The sequence below is a fragment of the Prionailurus viverrinus genome, chromosome A2 (assembly GCF_022837055.1).
Source record: "Prionailurus viverrinus isolate Anna chromosome A2, UM_Priviv_1.0, whole genome shotgun sequence".
Classification (NCBI taxonomy): Eukaryota; Metazoa; Chordata; class Mammalia; order Carnivora; family Felidae; genus Prionailurus; species Prionailurus viverrinus.
This window is the reverse complement of record NC_062562.1, coordinates 101,885,967-101,908,767: the sequence shown is the minus strand read 5'-3', so window position 1 is coordinate 101,908,767 and position 22,801 is coordinate 101,885,967. Positions and strand designations below refer to the sequence as shown.

Here is a 22,801-nt window from a genome sequence, read left to right as displayed (position 1 = left end):
GAAAGATCTTATGGAATTGGGTCAAATGTAAACTCTGTGTGGGTAGGGACTGTGCTTTATTCTGCCTTGTGTGGCATAGATATAAATGAATGAAGTGATTTGGTCTTCACCATCTCTTAAGAAGACAGAGGCAGGTACCATCCTCCTAATTTGTGAAAAGAGGGTGTTGATAAATGGATGGTTAAGTGATGTGCTCTAAGTGTTGGGCAGCATCAGCTCTAGGAAGGAATATCAGAGAGAGAGCTCAGTATTGCCTTTTCTCCTAGATGAACTTCAGGCATCTTGTCTTTGTGCTAGACCAGAACCATGGTTTGGTTCAGAACATGTACAGTCAGGCCTGGCTTACTGTCCTGAGCCAAACACTGATTGAAGAGGTGTCTTTTATATCACTTTGATTTGAGCCAGTCCTTTCTCATACTGCTATCCTTTTCTTCTCCCAGAAAAAAAAAAAAAAAAAAAAAAAAAAAAGATTTACTAAGTGTTATTTACAGACGCTACTGGAGTAGTTACCATATACTGGCCACTTATGCTCTAGGCTCTCTGCCAAGTAGTTGATATGTAGTACCTCCTCTAATTCTCATCTCAATGCTTACATAAAGCAGACATTATGCCCATTTCACAGATAAAAAATGAAGACTCACTGAGATTATAATTTATCCAAAGTCGAGGAAATCAGACCTAAATCTATTGAATTTTATGGCTTTTAAGCTTGTTTGCCTCACTATATTTACCTATTATCCTATGATGTGAATAATCAGCTGATGATCCAAAGAGATTTTAATACCATGAGTGTATTTCTAGACATGTTTATTCCTTTTAAAAATATATATATTTATTTTTGAGAGAGAGAGAGAGAGTATGTGTGAACGGGGGAGGGGGAGAGAGAGTGGGGGACAGAGGATCCGAAGTGGGCTCATGCTGACAGCAGAGATCCTGATGTGGGGCTCGAACTCACCAACCATGAGATCATGACCTCATGAACCAAAGTTGGAAGCTTAACCGACTGAGCCACCCAGGCACCCCTAGACACTTTTATTCTTTAAAGAAAACACTAGAGGGGTGCCTGAGTGGCTCAGTTGGTTAAGTATCCGACTCTTAGTTTCTGCTCAGGTGATGACTCACGGTAGGTGAGTTTGAGCCCCGTATCGACCTCCAAGCTGATAGCATGGAGCCTTCTTGGGATTCTCTCTCTCTCTCTCTCTCTCTCTCTCTCTCTCTCTCTCTCTCTGCCCCTCCCCTACTCACACACTTGCATTTTCTCTCTCTCGAAATAAATAAATAAACTTAAAAAAAAAACAACAGAGAGCTGCCTATTTGAATAATAAAGACATGAAGAAGAGGAGGGAATTCACTTGTTGGAAATATCCCAGTGAAACTAATGTGATGGTAAAAAGAGACAAATATAAAAGTTTATTACATTCACGAATAGACATGAAAGTGAATTAATTGGGATGCCTAGTGACTGGAACAATAGCTAAAGGGATACATCTAATGAAAACACCCAGGGGGATTCCTAATATTCACTCAACATTCACATTCTAGACATACACATCATCCCATTTTAGGTAATAGTATTTCTCACCTTTTCTGAAACATAGTCTTTGCTCAACCTAGTTCCTCATGCTACAGCAGTGTATCGTTACGTGTATTTCCATTATGCTGCATCAAAGAGAAAAAAAATTAAATACAGAGAAATTAAATACTGAGATAAGATCTATTGTTGGGGGGGCAGAATTTTAGGGGGCCACAAACCATTTAATTATCAAAGACATTTTTGCTTTCCTAGGAACCATTTTGCCCTATTGAGAATGTCTGGGATAGCGATTCGATGCCTGCTTTTCCATGATATACCTGCTATTACTTCCAAACTGTAGAAGGTTGTGGCTAAATAACAAGTGCTCAGGAAAAGCATGTGGACAGGCAGCAGAGCAATTCATTGGTGTCTCATTAACTCAGTCTTTGGCAAGTTAGTTCAGATGATCCATTGGTCCTGTGAACTACAAGGCCGTTCGCTCAACTGTACAGGCTGGTCAGAAGAATGGCCAAGAGGTAAGGTTCTAAAGTCAGATGTCCTGGGTGCAAACCTCATCTCCACCACCTATCAGCAATGAGACTCTGGCCAGTCATATAACCCAGAAGTTCTCAACTGGTGGCAATTTTGTGCTCCCTCCCCCCAAATATTGACACTGTCTAGAGACATTTCTGATTATCATAACTGGGGGTGGGGGATGGGAAGACTACTGGCATCTAGTTGGTAGAAGCCACCAGTGCTGCTAAATATCCTATAGTGCACAGGAAAGCCCCCCACAACAAAAAATTATCCAGTCGAAAATGTCAGCTGCCAGGTTGAGAAACTGATTTAACCTTTCCGTTCATTTTTGTCATTGTACCAGACAGCGTTCATTCCTTAACAGATATTTCCAACCCATCTCCTTTCTGCCTCCCTGGTAGAGCCTGGAAAAGGTAAATACTACTGTGTCTTGTTGCTAGAGATAGCCTAAAGCACAGTAAGATATAGGTGGAAATTTATTGGGGGCATGAGAAAAGCCTTTGTTTTTCCACTGATATAAGAAAAAGATTAGACTCTTTCACCCCTTTCTTCTTCTTTCTACCTTGAACATGAAAGCAATATGTAGAGTTCCAGAAGCCATGTTGTTATCATTAGGGAAAGCCAAGAGATTCAAAGAAAGGATGGCCTGCATATTGCCGAGACGACAAATCAATGCCATATAAGCATTCCTGTACTTCTTTTTATATTAGAATATATAACTCCTATTTGTTTAAACATTCTTGATATACTCAAATTTCAAATTGGATTTTATAATAATAGGGTATTTCCACAATTTTGTATTATGGAAAAATATTTATAAATAATGTAAAATTTGCCATTTTAACAATCTTGTAAGTATGCAATTCAGTAGCATCAATTACATTCACAATGCTGTGCAACTACTACTATTATTTCCAAAAGTTTTTATTACCCCAAATGGAAATACTACACTCATTAAGCACTAACTGACATCCTTTTCCTCCAGCCCTCCAATGTCCATGGTAACTTCTAAGGTACTTGCTGCCTCTATGAATTTGCCTATTGTAGATATTCCATACAAGCAGAATAATAATAATATTTATCCTTTTGTGTCTGGCTAATTTCACTTAGTATAATGTTTTCAAGGTTCATCTACACTGCAGCATGTCTCAGAACTTGACTCCTTTTTAGGGCTAAATAATATTCCATTGTATGTATATGTTGTTTATCCATTCATCTGTTGATGGGCGTTTGAGTTGTTTCTACCTCTTGGCAACAGTAGAGTTTTAAAAGGTAAAATAAGGTGAGTGAGTGAGGTACTCAGAAAAGTGCTTAGTATTTAAGACCAATTCAGCAAATGTAAGTTAAAATGATTACTGCTAACATTAAATATCACCTCACCACATTCACCCTGTCAACTGTCTTTTGTTGCAAGGAGGAGTGTAGTAGCAGCATGTGGATGCACTGGTATAAAACTATGATCAGGACCTATTTACAATTCATAGCAAACAGCACTCTCATTGGTCTGTGATTGTCTGCAAGTATGATGGGAATTTTCACTTATCCATCCATCCTTCCACCCATAGCCATCCTTCCATAATTCAGATTATGTTAAGCACCTCAAGTGGGAGAAATAATATATTTCAAACCTAGGCTGAAGTAACACATGATTAAATTGTTGCAAATAACAAAGAAAAAAAGGAGGTGCTTAATAAATGTTTCTGACGATTATGAAATAGTTCTGCAATCAATCATAAGCTTCAAAAATTTCTCTAGGACTAGGCTGTGTTACCAGTGAACCAGATACATGCCTTATGAAATCCCCATCCTGATAAGTACTTTTAAAACCGATTCATAAATACCATTGAGTTTCATCCTTTGCACCTCAGGTTTTATTCACAAAGGTACAAAACAGAAGCTCCATCGAGTAACTGTCATGGCAGTACCAGGAAAAGTGTCATTTTCTAAGTAGGAAAAACAAACTCCTCCTTCCAAGTAACAGGGATAAGTATAGAGGTAAAAGGTCTTCCACAGCAGAGGAGTACAGCAGGTCAACTTTTTAGCTGGTGGGAGACATATTTTGGAGAAGATCTGGTGTGGGGAAGGTGTGTATACTGAAGAACACATTAAAACAGGGAGTAGGAAAGAGGAGGAAAGGGTAATAAATCGCCGGTGACTGTGGTGACAGCATATCTTACTCTGATGTTGAAGATCTTTGAGACAAGTGTGGATGGTCATTCATTTAAGATCAACAACGGGAATCATGTTTGGAAGTCAGGTATTTATGGAGCACCTGCTGTGTGGAATGTGTTTTATGATAAATAATTATCAGCTTACCCTGATACATCTTACAATTTTGGCAAGTCAAAGTTCACCAATCTACCCACAGTCTCTTCAGAAAACAAGTGGAGGAACCCATGAGAAAATCACAATACCATGGGGGTTCTGGGGTTCTGAGATGGTATATGAACGCCACACTTGGGAAATATTCATGAGAGAGCTAGAAATTTAGCTGTACTGAGAAGTGGATAGAACGTGTGTAGGCAGAACAGAAAAGTGAAAGAAAGAGAAATAGCATCAGTAGAGGAGTGTCATGGCACTAGAAAGGAGGCAGAAGGCTGAGCAGGCACTAGAGAGGTTGGCCTGACTGGATGCTCATGGGAAATAAGGTTTAATAGCAAGAGTGGTGCCAGGAATGACACAACTACTAAGTAGCTCATTATTTCCAGGCTGGTCACAGGAGAATATGGCTCCATTTCTAGGTGCTATAGGTTCTCATTCTGTTCCACCTCTCCCCGCCCATTCTTTTAATTTCTTGTGTTTCAGAGCACATGCTCTAGGCAAGGTGAATTTGTATTAAGTTTTCAAAAAAAAAAAAAATAGCTCTGTAAAAAATTTTCTTGGGTTCCTCTGAATAACCACCACAGGCCCTCCCAGTCACCTCTTAACAAGATTTTCATTTAAATTGGTTCACTCACCTGGCATTTTAGGATAGTCAAGCCTGTCTTTGGTGATCAACTGATACTGTTACTGCTACTTGCTATTTTATACTCTGGAATCAGAGGTGGTAAGAACAGAGCCCTTGTCTTTTGTATTTTGTATTTTGTCGAGCACTGGATACATTTCTGGCATTTTGTACTTAACAAGCGTAACAAAGCACACCCAAGCCTAAGGATATCGCATCTGCTGTCCTCGGCACAATAAAAGCAACAAGCCCAGTGGTCTCCGACCTGCAGGGTAGTGATAGGTTGCACTGGGAAATGAGGCTCTTATCACAATCAACATGAAAAAAAGAAATAATGCCTCAAGTGTATCTCCAGGAACACTAGAAAAGCCTGAATGGAAATAGCCCACACCCAGGAGACAACTGCTTTGCTTACCAAGGGCTTCATTCCTACAGGCCCTTTCTGATAGATGTATAGTGCCAAATGTAGAAACTCAGGGTCATGTAAAATTATAGGGTGGTGAACCTAAAATGAGTAGAGATAGTTTCAGCAGATAGTTTACAGTTGGGGTGGGGGAAGAAACTATTGGCCCTTGATACTCATTTAACAAAGTGAGAATAGGAAGGTAATAAAGATTACGAACCTCCTTTTTGAGTTTAGTTCTGGAGACTATTTTTGTGTGTCATCCTTGAGCAGGGCAAGGCTCGTCTTCTCCATATCATTCCAATTTTAGTATATGTGCCAGCAAAGGGAACACTCTGGAGACTAGTTTTGCTAAGAAGCTTGTCTCAGTAAGTATTTTATTCTTGATGAGTTGTTATTTAGACAACAGAAATGCAGAATTTTGTTAACCAGTATAACAGGGATTTATTTTTCTTTCTATAGACTAATTGAACATTTTAATAGACTGACTATTGCTTTCCCCATTTTTTGAAAATGAGGTATATCTGCATCTTTGTATCTATGGGGAAGTTTAGTGACCAAACTGGTTAGAAATTCAACTAATGTACAATATCATAACTTATTACAGAACTTAAAAAGTTTAATTTATGTAGTAAATGGTCTACCAAATGAATGGGCCAGTTAAAGAATATTTTAGAACCTGCTTTGGCTACATGAAAAATCAACATGATAGTCTTCCTTCTCCAGATAATTATTTGTTTGTTTTTCCTCAAAAGTAAAATGAGCTATTCCTCAAGAATGGACCACTATCAAAAGGGTTGATATTTCCAAATCCTTCAGTAAGGTTAGGTTACATGAAAAAGTGGCACAGCCCATTAAAATAGCAGGTATTCAGTTTTTATGTTATATGTTTAATTCTACACAAATCCATGATTTAAAAAGAGCCATGTAATTTAATTAGCATTAATCAATGTTGATTTAATAGAAGGCAGAAGGAAGTTCCCTCTGTGTGTACATTAAAGAAAACAAAAAAATAAAACCCAAGTTACAATAGAGTCATAGTCACTTACACCCCCAAATTTAAAGACTTAACACTGTCTGAAAGGTTATGATAAACATAAAACAGTTTCATTGTATTGTTACTGATACAGATAACCAAACAAAAGGTACATTTCTACCTTCCAAAAATTTAAGAAGCTAAATTATTTAGGGCACAAATTTGGGAACATTAAGGAAATATAGCATATTCTAATATGGACATCTAGAAGGTTACCTAAAGGTTTCCAACAGAGACTCAAAGGCAAATTCTAATGTAGATGGAATAAGAATCTCATACATTCCCTCAAACCAGTGGTGATTCAATCATTTGCCCGTGGTGTCTGGCATCATGTTAAGCATGAAAGTACAGGTTAGCATCAATTCAGCGTCACAAAGTAGACAAACAGTTACAGCACTGTGGGTTTCGAACGTTGACAGAGGAGAAAACAGGATAGTAAAGGCATGTGGAAGGACATCCAGTACAGCTTAGGAGGAATAAGGAAAGGTTTCCCAGAGGAGGTGATACTTGAAGTAAATTTTGTAAGATAATTTAGCCGTAGACTGGTTCACTGGAGATTGTTGGAATGGACACAATTCCTGCAGTACCCATAGTACTTTTTTGAATGTCTCTTTCATTGCAGTGTGTGTTTTGTAAGGACAGGTTCATTTTTAAGCCTATTTTCTGAGGTCCGTTGTGCTTTTTCCTGGTGATTTATGCAAGTTGACTACTAATGACTAATGAGAACAATATGAACGCATTGCTGCTGCATAAGTGTGGTGTGGTTTTGCACTTAAAAGAGGTATTCAGATGCTCTCGTTGTAAATGTTCATGAAAAGCCTCTTCTGGAGTAGTCAAACTTCTGTTAGTGAGTCTCACCAGTGGTTTTACATCTGCAGAGCATTGAGGGCTGGGGTTACTTGTCAGAGGATTGAAATTACTTCATATCATTATCCTAAATTTTATATTCACTATATTCCCTAAAGTATATCTTAATTAATTATTTATGACCAGGAAAACAAACAAACAGCAAAACGAAAAAGAAGGGAATGTCAGGACATTCCAAGCACAAAGAACAGAATGTAAGGATGGTGAAGGAGGTATGGCATGTTCTCACCAGGGAAGAGCACGCAGGATGTGAGTAGGAATATCATGAGATGAGTCTAAAGAGGGAATTGGGGGCCCTTATTTGCTTTAAGTTGCTTCATTTCTATAGAGGATACCAGAGAGCTACTGAGGGTTTTAATCTATCTTTAATCAATTATGTTAATTAAGTTAATTTCGAGAGAGTGTAGGAGGGAAGCACAGAGAGAGAGAGAGAGAGAGAGAGAGAGAGAGAGAGAGGGAGAGAATCCCAAGCAGGGTCCATGCTGTCAGCACAGAACCCAATGTGGGGCCTGAACTCATGAACTGTGAGATCACGACCTGAGTTGAAATCAAGGGTCAGATATTTAAGCGACGGAGCCACCTAGATGCCCTTAAATCTACTTTTTAGTAAGTTCTTTCTGGCTTATATAATGTACAGGATGCAGGAAGATCAGTTAAGACAAATGATGAAGACATAGACTGAAATGGGAGTGGTAGGTATGGAGCAGAGACACATTGAAGAGTCAGGGCTTTACGTTATATAATTCACACAAGTTTATCATCATTTGAGTGTGGAGCAGAGTAAGAAGGAAGAATGGATAGACTCCTAGATTTACTGCTTGGGTAGTCCGGGGCCTCACATGATATGTCAGGACTTGGAAACACAAAGGGAGGGGTGGCTGTCAGGACTCCAGCAAAAGAGGTGCAGCTTTCTGCTTCCGTTTGTTATCAGTTGGTAAGAGGGATCTTGACTGAACCAGGTCAGGGTGTGTGTCTGTCCCTTTGGGGTCCAGGAGTGGTAACAAGTATGCTATTTCCCATCATAACCGTGTGGAGTGAAGAAGGAATTCCCCACAGCAAACAGGAGCAAGGGGGGAGAGGTGCAAAAGAGTGGAGAGCAAATGGTCTGTGATAGAAGTTGAGAGTAAGAGTCGAGAGATGAATGATTACAAACTGTGTATATAGAGAGAACTTGAGAGAGTTCTGGGTTAGAGATCAGTTTGGGTGTCAGCAGTAGCAGATAGTCATGCATATGACTGTGCAGGATACCAGAGCCAGAAGACAGCCAACATTTTAGGGGTGGAATGAAGAAAAGAAGTCCCCAACAGTATAAGGTGGAGTGGAAGAGATGGAAGAAAAACCAGAAAAGCAAGTGTCACAGCAATCAAGGGTGAAGACAATTCAGAACAGAAGAACTAACCAACAGTAATAACTGCCTGAAAGAAATAGACGTAAGGCAGTGGGCAGGTTGGAGATAACTGTGTAAGAAGCAATTCAGTGGAGTTTCTAACTAGGGCTCGGAAACCAGGTTAGAGAGGGTTAGTGAGTAAACAGAAAGTAAGGAAGTGGAGATACAAATATAGACCGCTCAAGAAACTTGACTCCAAATAGATGGAAAAAGAGTTTATAGCTGGAGTTAGAGGGAAAAGATCTAAGCATGCTCATATGACGAGGGAAGAGAATTGGTTGAGTTTTAATGGAAAGGTGTGCTACTGCTCCTAGAAAAATGTCTTTAAACCAAGGTCATTTGAAATACTCAAATGTGCTTGGGAAGGCATATGAAAGATGAAGATATTTTTCAAGGGCAGGTCATATAGGATTAATAAATTCTGGGGCAGAAATACATGCAAACACAATCAAGAACACACAAGAGAAACTTGGCAGCTAGAGAAAACCTCAAATGAGTTAATCCACAGCACCAAAATATACTGTATTGTCTAGAATCAGTTCTTACTCATCATGAGAACATACATAGTCATTATGGGCAGAGGAAAACACAACCTGAAAAACACAGAGAATACCCAAAACAGACAAAGGCACAATTTGTAGAGGCTTGGTAAACTAAGCATTATTTTCAGCTGCATAAACACAGCATGATAATTTGGGGAACTTCCTGGGGCCTGAAAAACTACAAAAGTTTTGAAATTTGGTTCCTTTGCTTGGGAAGTCTCATTTATAGATAATTTAATGATATTTCATTGGTTCACTCATCCATTCAACAAAGCCTGATCAAGAATTTCTGTGCTAATCATTAAGTCCGATAGAACATCAGTAAGATAGCATAGATTCTTATGGGAAATGGGGTGGTGGCTGTACCGTGGAAAAGTATATTCTGCTTACCTATTGTTTTTGTAATAGAAAATACAAAGTAGAACCTGCCAAAAATGCTACTAGCTGGTAAAATACATAGCAAACAGGGTGGGAAAAATTGTAAGCATTTCTCCTTAGAAAGCGATTCGATAAGAAGATGAAACCTGAAGATTCCTTCTTCCTCCATTAAATTCAATTACAGACTCTGAAGTAGGTGAAACGAGGAAGAAGCATATATTTTATTATGGAGGTATAGACATGTCTATATTTTTAATTTTTTTTTTCAACGTTTATTTATTTTTGGGACAGAGAGAGACAGAGCATGAACGGGGGAGGAACAGAGAGAGAGGGAGACACAGAATCGGAAACAGGCTCCAGGCTCTGAGCCATCAGCCCAGAGCCTGACGCGGGGCTCGAACTCACTGACCGCGAGATCGTGACCTGGCTGAAGTCGGACGCTTAACCGACTGCGCCACCCAGGCGCCCCGATATGTCTATATTTTTAAATGATGTTGACTGTTGGCTCTTTATAGTTCTCACCAATGTCATCCCCTTCTCTTAATCATCTTCATTTCTACTGCTGCCCATTTCGTTAGGGTCAGGAATCTCAGATACTTACCTGAGGTAGAAATTTCTAGATTTGCCCCACACATAGGAGCTAAGTCTCCTATAAGGGGAAGAAGAGAGCTTGGTGTTACTGTTTTTAAGCTGTGTTCACTGATGGTTGCAGCTGGTGTAGTGTGAAATAGAAAACTAGATATAGTCTGTTCCAGGCTCAAAAACACATATTGATAAACACAAATTCTTGTGAACACCCAAAACAGAGATGAGGGGGGAAACTGTAGGAAGAGGATAAGTATTTAGGTTTTATCTTAGACCAACTGCCTGTTTGCTTTTTGGCATCCATTTATTTCTCTTTGGTCCTGAGAAGGCCTATTCAAATGACTAAGCTGGCAATACCACACATGGCATTTTAGTGAACAGCGTGCCCCATAGGTGTAAGAACTTGGGCTTTGTCGTGTCCTTGTTCTTGAAGAAAAGCTGCTTTTTTGTTAGCCTTCCAAATGTTCCTTGCCATTATGCAGAAATACATTAATTTTGAAACAAAATAAATCATGTACCTTTTGAAAAACAAAATTAAAACTGTACACATAAGCACGCATATATACAATGAAACTGACATTGCCCTGTTCTTTCTTCCCCACGTGTCTCAGAGTTCTAGCCAACACCTGTGGCCACACAAGGGGCAGACTTGGCAGCTGCAGAACCCAGATGTCAGACACTGGATTGGACGTCCCTGGCAGCAGTCCTAAGTGGGAGGCTGTCTCCTTAACTGACCTCTGAAACAGTCTATTGTCTGACTCTCTCTTGGGGCTGGGTAGTAACTGAAAAGCTGTCTGGGGGGCTGGTTCAGAGTTAGAGTACTGATGGGTTGTTCTGGATGCAATTATCCTTTGCCTTACCTTTGATTGTAAGGAATTTATTTCCTTGGTATGGGTTAAATCTGGTACTGGGCAAATTCTTGACAAAGAACTGTATTTAGATTTCTTCCAAGGAAAAAATAAGATGCTTTTTGCTTTGATTTTTTTTTTCCCCCAACTGAAATTGGATGAGATCAACTTTATGTTTTAGCACACAGTTCTGGGTGATCAGAAGTAAAAATAAGAGTTTCTTGGGCACCTCCCCTTCAAATGATGACTGAGTTTCCTTCTATTGCTTCTTAAAACTACTTGTTAAAGGTTGAAAATGAAATATTTCTTTCTTTAGAAACTTATGGAGCTGCAAATTTGTTTTTGCAATTACTAAAAAAAAAAAGTCATCTATTGTAGAGAAGAGCTCTTTGTATCATGAATTATCTTGGTTCTTTAGAGAGGAAAACGATTACACTGTACTCCTGCCTCTACACCACTTGCTCAAGAATGACATTATGTGTAAGATGCAATCATTATGGGAATGAGCTAGGAAAGGCCAACTCCTGAGGAGGGCTCCACTTACAATGCAACACTGGTAACACTCCGGGAAAGTCTATTGTGCATACAGTTATAGTCATGGCAAAAGTTAGGAAGAAATAGATCTGCTTGCTGGAAGATGAATTCTGAGGAAATTACAGAATATATTTTGTCCAACAACAAATGGTATTTGTGTGCGTGTGAAATGTTCCAAAATTTCTTTTATTAACTTTTATAAAAGTGTAACTAGATCATCAGATAAACCCCAACTGAAGGACATTCTACAAAATGTCTACAGAATTCCACAAAAATGTCATGGTCATCAAAAACAAGAAAAGTCTGAGAAACTGTCACAGCCAACAGTAGCCTAAGGAGACATGATGACTAAATGTAATGTGTTAAATGAAATGCTAGAATGAATGGAAGAACGTGATGGGGAAACTGTGAAATCAGAATAGAGTGTGGACTTGAGTTAAAAGTAAGTACCAAATTGGTTCATTAGCTGTAGCACATGCACTGCCGTAATGTAAGATGTTAACATTGGGAGACACTAAGTGGAAGGCACGTAAGAACACTTCACTATTTTTGTAACTTTTCTATAAACCTAACGGGTACCCTAAAATAAAAACTTTATTTAATGATGTTTAACATACTGCTATTTTGACTGTGACAGAGCTCCCACACATCAATCAGTACCTCTCTTTCTCTTTTTCACACACACCTATCCACCAAATCATATGGCATAGTCATTTTCCTGGCACATAATACTTTATCTTTCAGGCCAATGTAATATCAGTGGAATAAGACTTATTTTGAGAGTTTCAGATTTTTCAATAATATTTAGGTCACGCCCTTAGTAGTAGGACACAAATGCTCAAAAGATAATATCCACAAATCCGTATTTCTCAGTGGCTTTAAAAGATGCAACATCCTTCAGCCACCTATCCAATATACTTACATTTCATGGGAATGTTATTAAGGACATAATTAATGAGACAATGTATCGTCTCTGAAATTAACATTTTTTGCTAGGTAACTGAGGGCAATGTTCATTTATTGATCATTTGTTATCATGATAGGTAAGGGAGTAAGATGTGATATATCACTGTTTTAGAACATGGATGAGATTATTTCTTTGGTATTCCATATTTGTCCGTTAGAATTATAAGATTTCAGGACTATGGGAATATTTCTAATTTATCATTTTGCTTTGAGAAACGGAAAAAAGGTGTTGGTGTCAATGAATGTTTACTTAAACCTTATTGCGGATTTCCAGAACTGTTAACAAGAGATGTGCCTTTGTTGGGGCACCTGGGTGGCGCAGTCGGTTAAGCGTCCGACTTCAGCCAGGTCACGATCTCGCGGTCCGTGAGTTCGAGCCCCGCATCAGGCTCTGGGCTGACGGCTCAGAGCCTGGAGCCTGCTTCCGATTCTGTGTCTCCCTCTCTCTCTGCCCCTCCCCCGTTCATGCTCTGTCTGTCTCTGTCCCAAAAATAAATAAACGTTGAAAAAAAAGAGATGTGCCTTTGTTAACACTTAATGGTACAACTTAAATTTTTTGTAATGTTTATTTATTTTTGAGAGAGAGAGAGAGAGAGAGTCAGAGCATGAATGGGGGAGGGGCAAAGAGAGAGGGAGACAAAGAATCCAGAATCGGAGGCAGGATCCAGGCTCCAAGCTGTCAGCACAGAGCCCGACTTGGGGCTCGAACTCACGAACTGTGAGATCACACAAACTGTGGGATCGCACGAACTGCAAGATCTTGACCTAAGCCAAAGTCAGACGCTTAACCAACTGAGCCATCCAGGTGCACCAATGGTACGATATTAAAACTTCAGGTGAAGGTCGCCTGGGTGGCTCAGTCAGTTAAGTGCCCATCTTTAGCTCAGATCATGATCTCAGGGTTCTTGAGTTCCAGCCCCACATCGGATTCTGTGCTGACAGCTCGGAGCCTGGAGCCTGCTTCCATTCTGTTTCCCTCTCTCTCTGCCCCTCCGCCGCTTACACGTGCGCGCTCCCTCTCAAAAATAAACAAACATTAGAAAATAATTTTAAAGTTCAGTTGATAAAAATTTAACCATATTAAGTTGGTCAGAATTATCTAATTTTGCTTTTAGAAAAAGATGCAAACGACTTTAAAGAAAGCTGGGGAAAAAATACATGCAACTTCCTGAATATATTTTAGGGCTAAAAATAAGATTCAGTCAAATCACTCGTATATTCTCTATCTACTGTACTTTCCACTGATGACTTATATTAATGACAATGACCATGATGCTTAATAATAAGAGGAAGAAAAAATGTTCCTTAAGGAATTCTTAACTAAGGAACTGCAGTGAGTCAACCAACATATTTTAGAATTGTTTTATAGTTATGTATTTAATATGGAAAAAAATAATAGGGCAAGAGGGACCTACAGTAAATGTAGGTAGCTATTTTTTATATTACTTTTTAAGCAGTTCGGTTCATTCGTATTTTGCATTTTGTTAGACTAGTGTGCATGTGTGGTTACTAATGAGAATTATAGCAGCACTCTTTCTCAGAACACCTATGGCGTCTCAAGCTTTATGCTGCCAAGTATCTGACAAACACCGTCTAAAACTACACAATCCTGCAAGGTGCATACAATTACTATTTAACAAGCAAGAGAACGAAGAGCACCAGAAGTTAGGTAAGTGACCAAGGTCCCACAGCTTGTAAGTAAGGGAGCCATTACAAACTCCATCTGGTTGCCTCACATGCCCGAACTCTTTCCACCAGAGCATACGGCTTTGTTATAATTGATAATTACGAACACTATTAAAATAAATGTCTATCACTAACCAGGTGAGTTAGGTCATTTAACCCCTCTAGGCTTCAAGTTTCTCTTGGGTAAATGAAGTCAGCTGGCTGATCTCTAATGCTTCTTCCAGCTTTAAAATAGTAAGATTGACTTATAGACAGGCTTAAGAAAACTAAAATGTTTTTGTTAAAAAACAAAAGAGGTCATGAACACTAGCCCTTACTCAATTTTGGGATGATGAGGATCTGTCTAGAGCAAGGTATTCATGTGATTTCTTCCAAATCACTCTAGTCCTAGCGATCTTACCATTTTCAGTGTTACTTCTTAAAATTTATAGGTAAGTGGAAATTTCATACTTTGGCTGCACTGCACAAACTATAAACTTAAATCTTTGCCTCACAAAAGATTTAATAACTTGCATTCAGGTATGAATAATATAAAGAAAACCATTTTTCTCTGGATCTGAGAATAATCAAAATATCAGTTTATTTTAATTCACATTTATTTAAATATAACAATTATTTTAGACAAATGAAAATACTTACAAGCATATTTATAACATGGTAGACATAAATATAAATGAAATGTATAAGTATTTTAGATAAAATTTAACACATATTAGACCAATTGATGACATACTTAACATTTAGCCTCAAGGTACATTAACATGGATATTGAAAAGGCTGTTTTCACAGAAACTGCTATAAAATGTTCACATTTGTGTTAGTAACATGTCACATTTCCTAGACTGATGTTTTATGAAAACTATGTAAAGATTGAATGTAATCAATCACCTCCCATGGGGTAATGTTTTTTGTAAATGAAGCCTATTTTTGTCAATAGAAATGTTCTTTTAACTTTTAAATAATATGCAATTTTTATCAAGACATTTATTAAACAAACATGCATAACACATTAAAACTTGAATGATTCACGTACCTTTTTGCACAGTGTTTAGTTTTGCTATGGCACTCTATCTTTGTGAAAAATATACTTAAAATTTGGCACAGAATCAATAAATTGTATTGCTTCTAATCAAAACAAATGTGATTTAAATTTTCCATGGCATGGAAAATACTCTGTCACAGTTTACCTCTCCCCTTTACAGTTTATTGACCAATGGCAGTTCTGTACTGTTTTGGTTAGGATAAATAAGGGATAGCCAAGAACTGAAAGTCCTAGTTAGGTGTTTTGCCTACACTCTAATTGGAAATGAGTCGATTTTATTTTTTCTAGCAGTAAAACATTCCCATCTGTATTGTGGCCAACAAATTTCTAAATAAGGGTGTTATCAGCAATAATATGCATCGTCATGAGATGTTTTTCTTTAGGAGGCAGAGAGGTTGAAAGGAAACGTGGATCTCTTCATAAACTGGGAACATATGTGGTAAGGAGAGCAAATGCCAGCTGAAGCAGAAACAGGGGAAGCTCTCTGGAAAGCTGGTGAGAGCACATACTCTGAAGTTGCAACGAGGCAGAAAACAAAGGCAGGAACCCAGGAACCATTCAAGGTGGTAAGGACTGCCGTGGGTTGGAGGAAACTGATATGTATCACTCAAAAGAGACAGCATCCAGAGCAGGTACCACATTTGTGTGTCAGCAAACTACCACTGCTTTGTAGGAAAAGTTTTACATTTCCACCCCAGTGTCTAAATCTGGACTGAAGAGATTAAGCTAACTGGCAACATTTTTTTTTTTTTTTCTGAATTCATTCATAAACACTGTGGAAGAATAAAGGGAGTACCATTAACTCAAACTTCCTCCAAAGCAGACAAGTCACACTCCATTCGAAGCACAGACTTCAGAGTTGTGGTAACTAAGAAAAGTGCCAGCTCTTCTAAGACAAACCTAAGGTGTTCTATTTTGAGAGACTGGTTGAAGTCTGATCCTTTCATAGAACCTTGATAGCCTAAGTTTTAAATTTATTATCTGGGGGGAAAGGAGGTAGAACTTTAGTCCCACTCTTATACAAATATCCTTTATTCTAAAAAACAGAGTAATGAACACAATGACATTTTCTTTGCTTTATGATCCTTGCGTTTCTGGGGACGGTTAAGCAGTGAAATGGCAAAGAACATCAAACGGGTTAAATAAAATAGGCAAAGCTTTGTTGAAAGCTGTTAAGGTGCAAATAGACATAAAGATTACAAATCACAGAGCACTGAATTTTCAAGAGTGAAATCATACCAAAACCGTGATAAATTTTCGCTGACATCATAGGAGAGTAAGTGGTCTGGAAGGTCACTGATGGTGCCCTGCACAGCCAGCACGTGTGGGGCCAAGGTGAAGGGTACGTCGTTGAGGAGTTCAGCCATTAATGAGTTGTTTTCCAAAGTCTGGCCTGCCTTATTTTCCACCTCAGGGCCTGCTACAGTCACACTGGATGAGTTTTCTTTGCCAGTCTAAAAATACATATATATTTAAGTCATTTAGACCTTGTGGACTTTGAGGTTTAGAAATGGTAAATGTGGCATTAATATATCAAAATGATTGAGAAATGTGGAATATAGAAATATTCCCAGGTTGGAATGCTGCTATTTACTTACTTGAGAAATACATCCACCTAAATCTCTACTAGGCTTTAAAATGAATCCTAAACCCTTCTCTGACTCAGGCTGACCACTCAGGGCCCCCTAAATACAAGCCTGCATTCTTGCTATTTCCCTAGCCCAGATAAGGTCTACAAAGTCTGGCTCACAAATCTGATGTAAGCTTCCAGGCTTTACAGAACTCCCAGGTTCCCTGTGAAATCGTAGATGAACATAGTCCAAAGTGGCCCTGCCTGCTTCAGAGAGAATATGGGGCAAACTGACTAGGATATTATTTGGCATTTCATGTTTGTGTTCTTGCTAGTGGCTATTTCCTATGCATATGTCTTATCTCCAACTAGACTCTAGGGTACTTGAGAGCAAGCTATCTATTTGACATTTCTTTGTATTCTTCACCTAGCATATGTTACCTTGCATACTCTGTATGGATGCATGTATCCTCCACCTTCTATTCCCTAAGATAAACTTGAGCATTTACCTCCCCTGTGTACCCCAAGTATTGATTGATTGCCCGACTTTCGCTGGAACTAGCATGTTATGTTACACAGGCTGATGTATCTTGTTCAATTTAAGATTGGTAGACCTTGCATATAGCACTTTACCAAAAGATGTGCACTAGGGTGTTCATAGCACTCTACGCAAGCACCGTACTGGAAACTACCTAAGTATCTATCCACAGGAGATTGAGTAAAAAGTTGTAAGTATGTTTACGAAAATGAGAACGAATGGCCTGCTGCTCCAAGTGGCTAAAACCTAGCTTAAACCAGGTCAGGAAAAACTTTACTCACCACCTGCTCCAGTCAGTCCCCACCTGGGGGATAAAACTCCAGTCTTTACAAAGGCCTACAAGGCCCTTCCTGATCTGGCCCCAGTACCTCTCTGACAGTTTCTCCAGCTAGTCTGTCCTGGCTCCCTCTTCTCCAATCCCTCTGCCCCGAAGATGCTTCTCCCAGACCCACCGGGGCTCCTTCTCCCATGTCCTTCTCAGGGAGGCCTTTCCTGCCCACCTTATTTTAACTGTCTCCTGGCCCTCACTCCCCCCACTCCAGCATTCCATCTCCCTCTCCTGCTTTTTCCTCTCCTTAGCCCTCAGTACCTTGTTGCATGGTGTATAATTTATTCTAGTATCACCCCTTAGAAGCTTAGGGAGTTTTTATTTCCCATGTTCACTGCTGTATCCCCAGTGCCCAGATCAGTGCGCAGTGCTCAGTATTTGTTGAGTGGATGAAAGCAGACAAGATTTTTGCCTGTGTGAGGCTTATATCATAATAGTTGCAAGTGCTGATAAATTCCTTCTGAGTAGAGGAGGATGGTTTTCTGTGTAAGAAATAACAGTTTTGTGAAACTTGTTATTGAAGTGGAAAAGACATACAGAAAAGGGTGCATCATAAGTGTTGAGCTTGGTCAATTTTAACCAACCAAATACCTGTGAGCAACCAGCACCCAAAGCAATAAACAGAAATGACCAGCTTCTCCAGAGGCCCTCGAGGTCACAACCAACTCCCTGCCCCTCAGTCACCATCCTGATTTCTAATAGCACAGGTTGGTATTACCTGTATTTTACATGAAGTCACCATATAGTATGAACTCTTGTTTCTGGCTTCTTTCACTTAATATTTTATGTATGAAATCCATCCATATTGTGGCATGTAGGCGTTACAAAAATTTAGAAGAACATATTGTTGCAGAAGAGATGTATTCTTACTCATGTCAAAAGAATTGCTTTGGTTGCTGTGTTGACTATAGCTAATGGTGGGTGTGGGGGGTACTGTGGCCAGGGAAGGAAGCAGGAAGACCAGCTGGGCTTGTGGGTCTGGTGGTGATACTAAGGGTGAGACAGAATGGCTGGAATGTGGATAGACCAAGGAGAAAGCCAGTAGGATTTGCTGATGGAATGGATGTGGGATATGAGAGCAAGAGCAGGATCAAGGATAAAGCCAATGTTCGTGGCTTGAGCAATAAGGATGGAGTCTCCATTTACAGGGATGGGAAAGGGTGTCATGAGGGAGCAGGCAAGGCAGGAAGATCAGGAGTTGTTCTGGATGTTCCACGTGCCTAACAGACATCCAGGTGGAGCTGTTAGTAGGTACAGGGATCTCATAGGAGTCTGGAGCTGGAGGAGATCTTGAGAAGAAAGTCTGCTTGGTGTTGTGTTTAAAAGACAACAGGAGGAAGGCAAGTGAGGACAAATAGAACAGACAGCATTTCTAGACATTATACTGCAAATGGGAAAAGAGATATGTGCCGGTTGCTGGAAGGGGATGTGGGGTCAAGAGAGGCTTCTCCCAATTTTTCTTTTGCTTTATGAATTGAGAGAAATGATGGTAGTGATATGCTAATGAGAAGCTCTAGAAAGGAAAACTCCATGGAGATTCTGTAAGAGAGGAACTACTCTCTTCACAAGGCATGCCCGACACAGAACAGAGACCCTCAAGAAATCTGTTAGTAAATGACTTTGAATTAACCAAACACATCCCTAGCAAGAGTTGTCTTATGACATCATAAATAAAACACCAGAGCACTTTCTTAGGATTGCAGCTAGAACAAGGCAAGTGTGCCCTGCTATGACAAAGCTTATTAGAAAGGTCCATGTATGCAGTGGCCAGAACCTGCCTCCTGAAACCTGACTGAGGCTTAAAGGATCCCTGGGTCAGATGAGAGCACAGGTGTCAGTGAGTAACGATGCCACAATTCTAGCCTCTTTAGAAAGTATCACCTATCTATCACTGGTTTCTTCAAGATGACCTACGCACAGGGGCTTACCCTGGAGCAGCACAGCCGAGTGTTGAGAGCACAGATTGTAGAGAGACACTGCCTGGGTGCAAATCCAAGGTCTCCTGCTTATGCCATGGGCAAGTTCTTTAACTTCCATGTGCTCAGTTTCCTTGGCTGTATTTCAAGATCAGTAATAGTACCTATTTCATAGGATTGCTGTGAGGATTAATGAAGTGATGATGTTCCCAGGTAAGTACAATAATGCTTAGCACATGTTAAAGTAAGCAAATAAATAAAAACTTTAGGAATGGCAGATGCCACTTGGCTTTAGATAAGGTCTGGGATCCATCCATCTCTTTTGTTGCTGACATCCACTGGTGGCTCAAATCATCTTACCTTACCCTCCGCTCTTATATCTTGCCTTCCCTCTTAATCTCACATGCAAATGTTTGTTGGATCTATTAGTAGCATCCCATGCTTGAACTTTCTTCTCTTTCTTCCTTGTGTACAGAATGTTCTCCAGTTTCATTAGCCAAATCATCTCCTTTCTTAAACAAAAACATTTTTGAAATCTCACTCTCTCCAATGAGGAGGTACATTACTTGTACCACTTTGCTTGCTTTTTTTTTTTTTAGGTTTATTCATTTCTCAGAGACAGAGAGACAGAGTGTGAGCAGGGGAGGGGCAGAGAGAGAGAGGGAGACACAGAATCCGAAACAGGCTCCAGGCTCCGAGCTGTCAGCACAGAGCCCCATGCAGGGCTTGAGCTCATGACCCGAGCTGAAGTCGGACGCTTAACCGACTGAGCCACCCGGGTGCCCCACTACTTTGCTTTCTAAATACATCCCTTCTCAGGTTTAACTCTCTGGCAGCAATATTTATTTCTTTGTGCAGGCTTTGATTAATCCCCCTTCCTTTCCTTTACAAATCATTCCTATGTGTCAGAGCACAATTCCTTAAGGACAAGACTATGGCAAACTGCATCTTGGATAATAAAGGAATTGAGACATGTGATTCCTTGTTCAAGTTCTCCTGATAAAAGTGGCATATGCTTCATCCACCTGGACCTCACTTCTCTCTTCTGTAAAATGAGCAGTGAGGGATGAAGAATGAGGAGGAGAAAGATGGAAGCAAGCTGCATATACTGGACATAACCTTTGAGCCAGCTCCATCTGAGCTGTATAAATGTACTCTCTCATTTAAGCCCTACCACACCTTTGGGGGTAGTGGTGGGGGGGGTGGTGTAATACTATTGACCCCACAGTAAAAATAAGAGGACACAGAAGCACACAAAGGTGAAGGAAGTTGTCCCAGGTTACATAGCTACTCTGTGGTGACATGGAGAATCCAACTCAGTGACCTTTAATGCTCCACATTCTAAGACCCTGCACACCTCAGACGTACTCTGGATAGACTGGCTAGCTGAATGCACAAAGCCTTGAAAATTTCGGGGATGGTATTAGAAAATATGACAGGTGCCAACATAGCATATCTTAGCTTAATTTAGAAGGAAAGGAGACTCTCATATCTTTTACCTTTGGAAAGGACTGAAAAAATCATCAAGGTGACAGATCTTAGACTGAAGGAGGACAGAAAAGCAACTGTAATTTAGGAGGTATTTATCCCTGGAAATAAGTCTAGCAGTCGTCTGGATGAACCACAGGGAAACAGGGACAGTGAAACAAGATTGTCAATAAGTTGATTACTGTCAAAATGGAGAGCTAGAAGCTACGTGGGAATGTGCTTTGGTAGTGTTCCTACCTTTGCACATGTTTGAAAACTGTCCAAAATAGAAAAGTCTCCAAAACTTAAAAATTAATTAAAAATTACCATGGAAAAAGTGTTTCACCAAATGCCTCCTAGAAAGATCTGAATTTCAGCTGTGCTGTATGTATGACTCCAACATCTATCTCTTAACAGTTGGCTAGAGTGCAACATTACAGTCTCCAAGGAGGCTGCCTGCCCTTTGGCAGCAGTGTGAGGGCCATGGTGCAGCTGCTGTTGGCATGCTGAGAGCTGGGAGGGGAGAAACTATAAGGCAAAACGAGAGTAAGTCACAAAGAAAATGTGAGTCAAAATTCAAGGACCCCACACCCGCTACTCTGATCTCTGAGTCTAGCTTGGCAGCCAGTGGAAGCAGAGGTGGGGGCTGAGGGCTGAAACAGGTGCATGAGTTCCCCGGCAAAAAAGCAGCCCTCTCTCTTAGACACAAAGTCTTTCAATTTTTTTCATTTGCATAATAAAATGGGTCTTTAAAGGGAAGAATGAGTATGTTAACCACAATGGAGCGAGAAGAAAAGAATCAATTAACCTTATAGTTAATAGCCAAATTTTTGAAAATTACTTCGAATATTATGTTCATAAGGCATATTCGTTATTTTTGTGATTAATCCTGTTCACAGAAAGGCTGCTATGACAATGTTCTTGAGCAGAAGTTCCTTCATATAATCTAGCTTTAATACTTTTTTCAAATTAGTGTTTAAATAGGAGCATACCGTGTCAGATTTTTTTAATCTTGGGGAGAAAGTAAATTTCTTTATCTGTATCATTACAACAAATGAAGTTTACAAATAATAAGCTATTTTCGTGTTTGTATAAAAATAATTATTTCTTGTTCATCAGCAAACCTGCTAAAAAAAATGGGCCGGCCAAGTTTATCTTGTATTCCTCACACTCTATTATCTTCGTTTCAAGTAATTCAAAAAGGTTTAGAGGCACTATTCCTCCCTTTCTTGCAGAGGGGTGGTAAAGATTCACGAGGTTCAATCTGTAAAATCTCAGAGCTTCAGAAAAAACAGTCCAAGAATACAAGGCACATAACACTTCTCAGTAAAGGCTTAGAGAAATGAAGTCACTTCCCTGGAGCGACAGAAGGTTCGTGGCATCCTGGGAACCTCATGGCACAGAAGTCCCCCAAACCACCATGGAATCTATTAAGGAGTGCCAATTTGCAAACCCGCTAACAATTTGGAGACTTAATTTACGGAGCCATACCCGACTAAAGTATGAAAATGTTATTAATAGGAACGTCACCTATATTTGGCATTTTTTTTAAACCTCCTGCTTTCTTGAGGCAACCTGTGCCTCAGATAAGCAAAGCTAAAATAGTGTCGTATAAAAGCAAAATATTGATGCATTAAAATTTAGAAACCAACCTTAACCAAAACAGTAATAGAACCTATTAGAAGAATATGAAACCAGGTATAAAACACCTATC

The 22,801-nt window shown here is 39.6% G+C and overlaps 1 protein-coding gene, 1 long non-coding RNA gene and 1 other non-coding gene across 3 annotated transcripts in view; 1 reads left to right on the top strand and 2 right to left on the bottom strand.

Annotated features, from left to right (window-relative positions):
* Positions 1-5,624: 5,624 nt before the first annotated feature.
* LOC125161373 (U6 spliceosomal RNA) lies at positions 5,625-5,729 on the bottom strand. Its single transcript, XR_007150585.1, has one exon. It is a non-coding gene; the product is annotated as a U6 spliceosomal RNA (small nuclear RNA).
* Positions 5,730-14,820: 9,091 nt separating this feature from the next.
* The window catches only part of UMAD1 (UBAP1-MVB12-associated (UMA) domain containing 1), a 221,145-nt gene continuing 213,164 nt past the window's right edge, over positions 14,821-22,801 (bottom strand). The window contains exon 4 of the mRNA XM_047843253.1: positions 14,821-16,722. Coding sequence (XP_047699209.1) covers positions 16,465-16,722 — 258 coding nt within the window. The 3' untranslated portion in view covers positions 14,821-16,464. The remainder of the gene's footprint in view (positions 16,723-22,801) is intronic.
* Positions 19,471-22,801, top strand: part of LOC125157007 (uncharacterized) — a 113,257-nt gene continuing 109,926 nt past the window's right edge. Inside the window, exon 1 of the long non-coding RNA XR_007148854.1 lies at positions 19,471-19,541. This is a non-coding gene — a long non-coding RNA (uncharacterized LOC125157007). The remainder of the gene's footprint in view (positions 19,542-22,801) is intronic.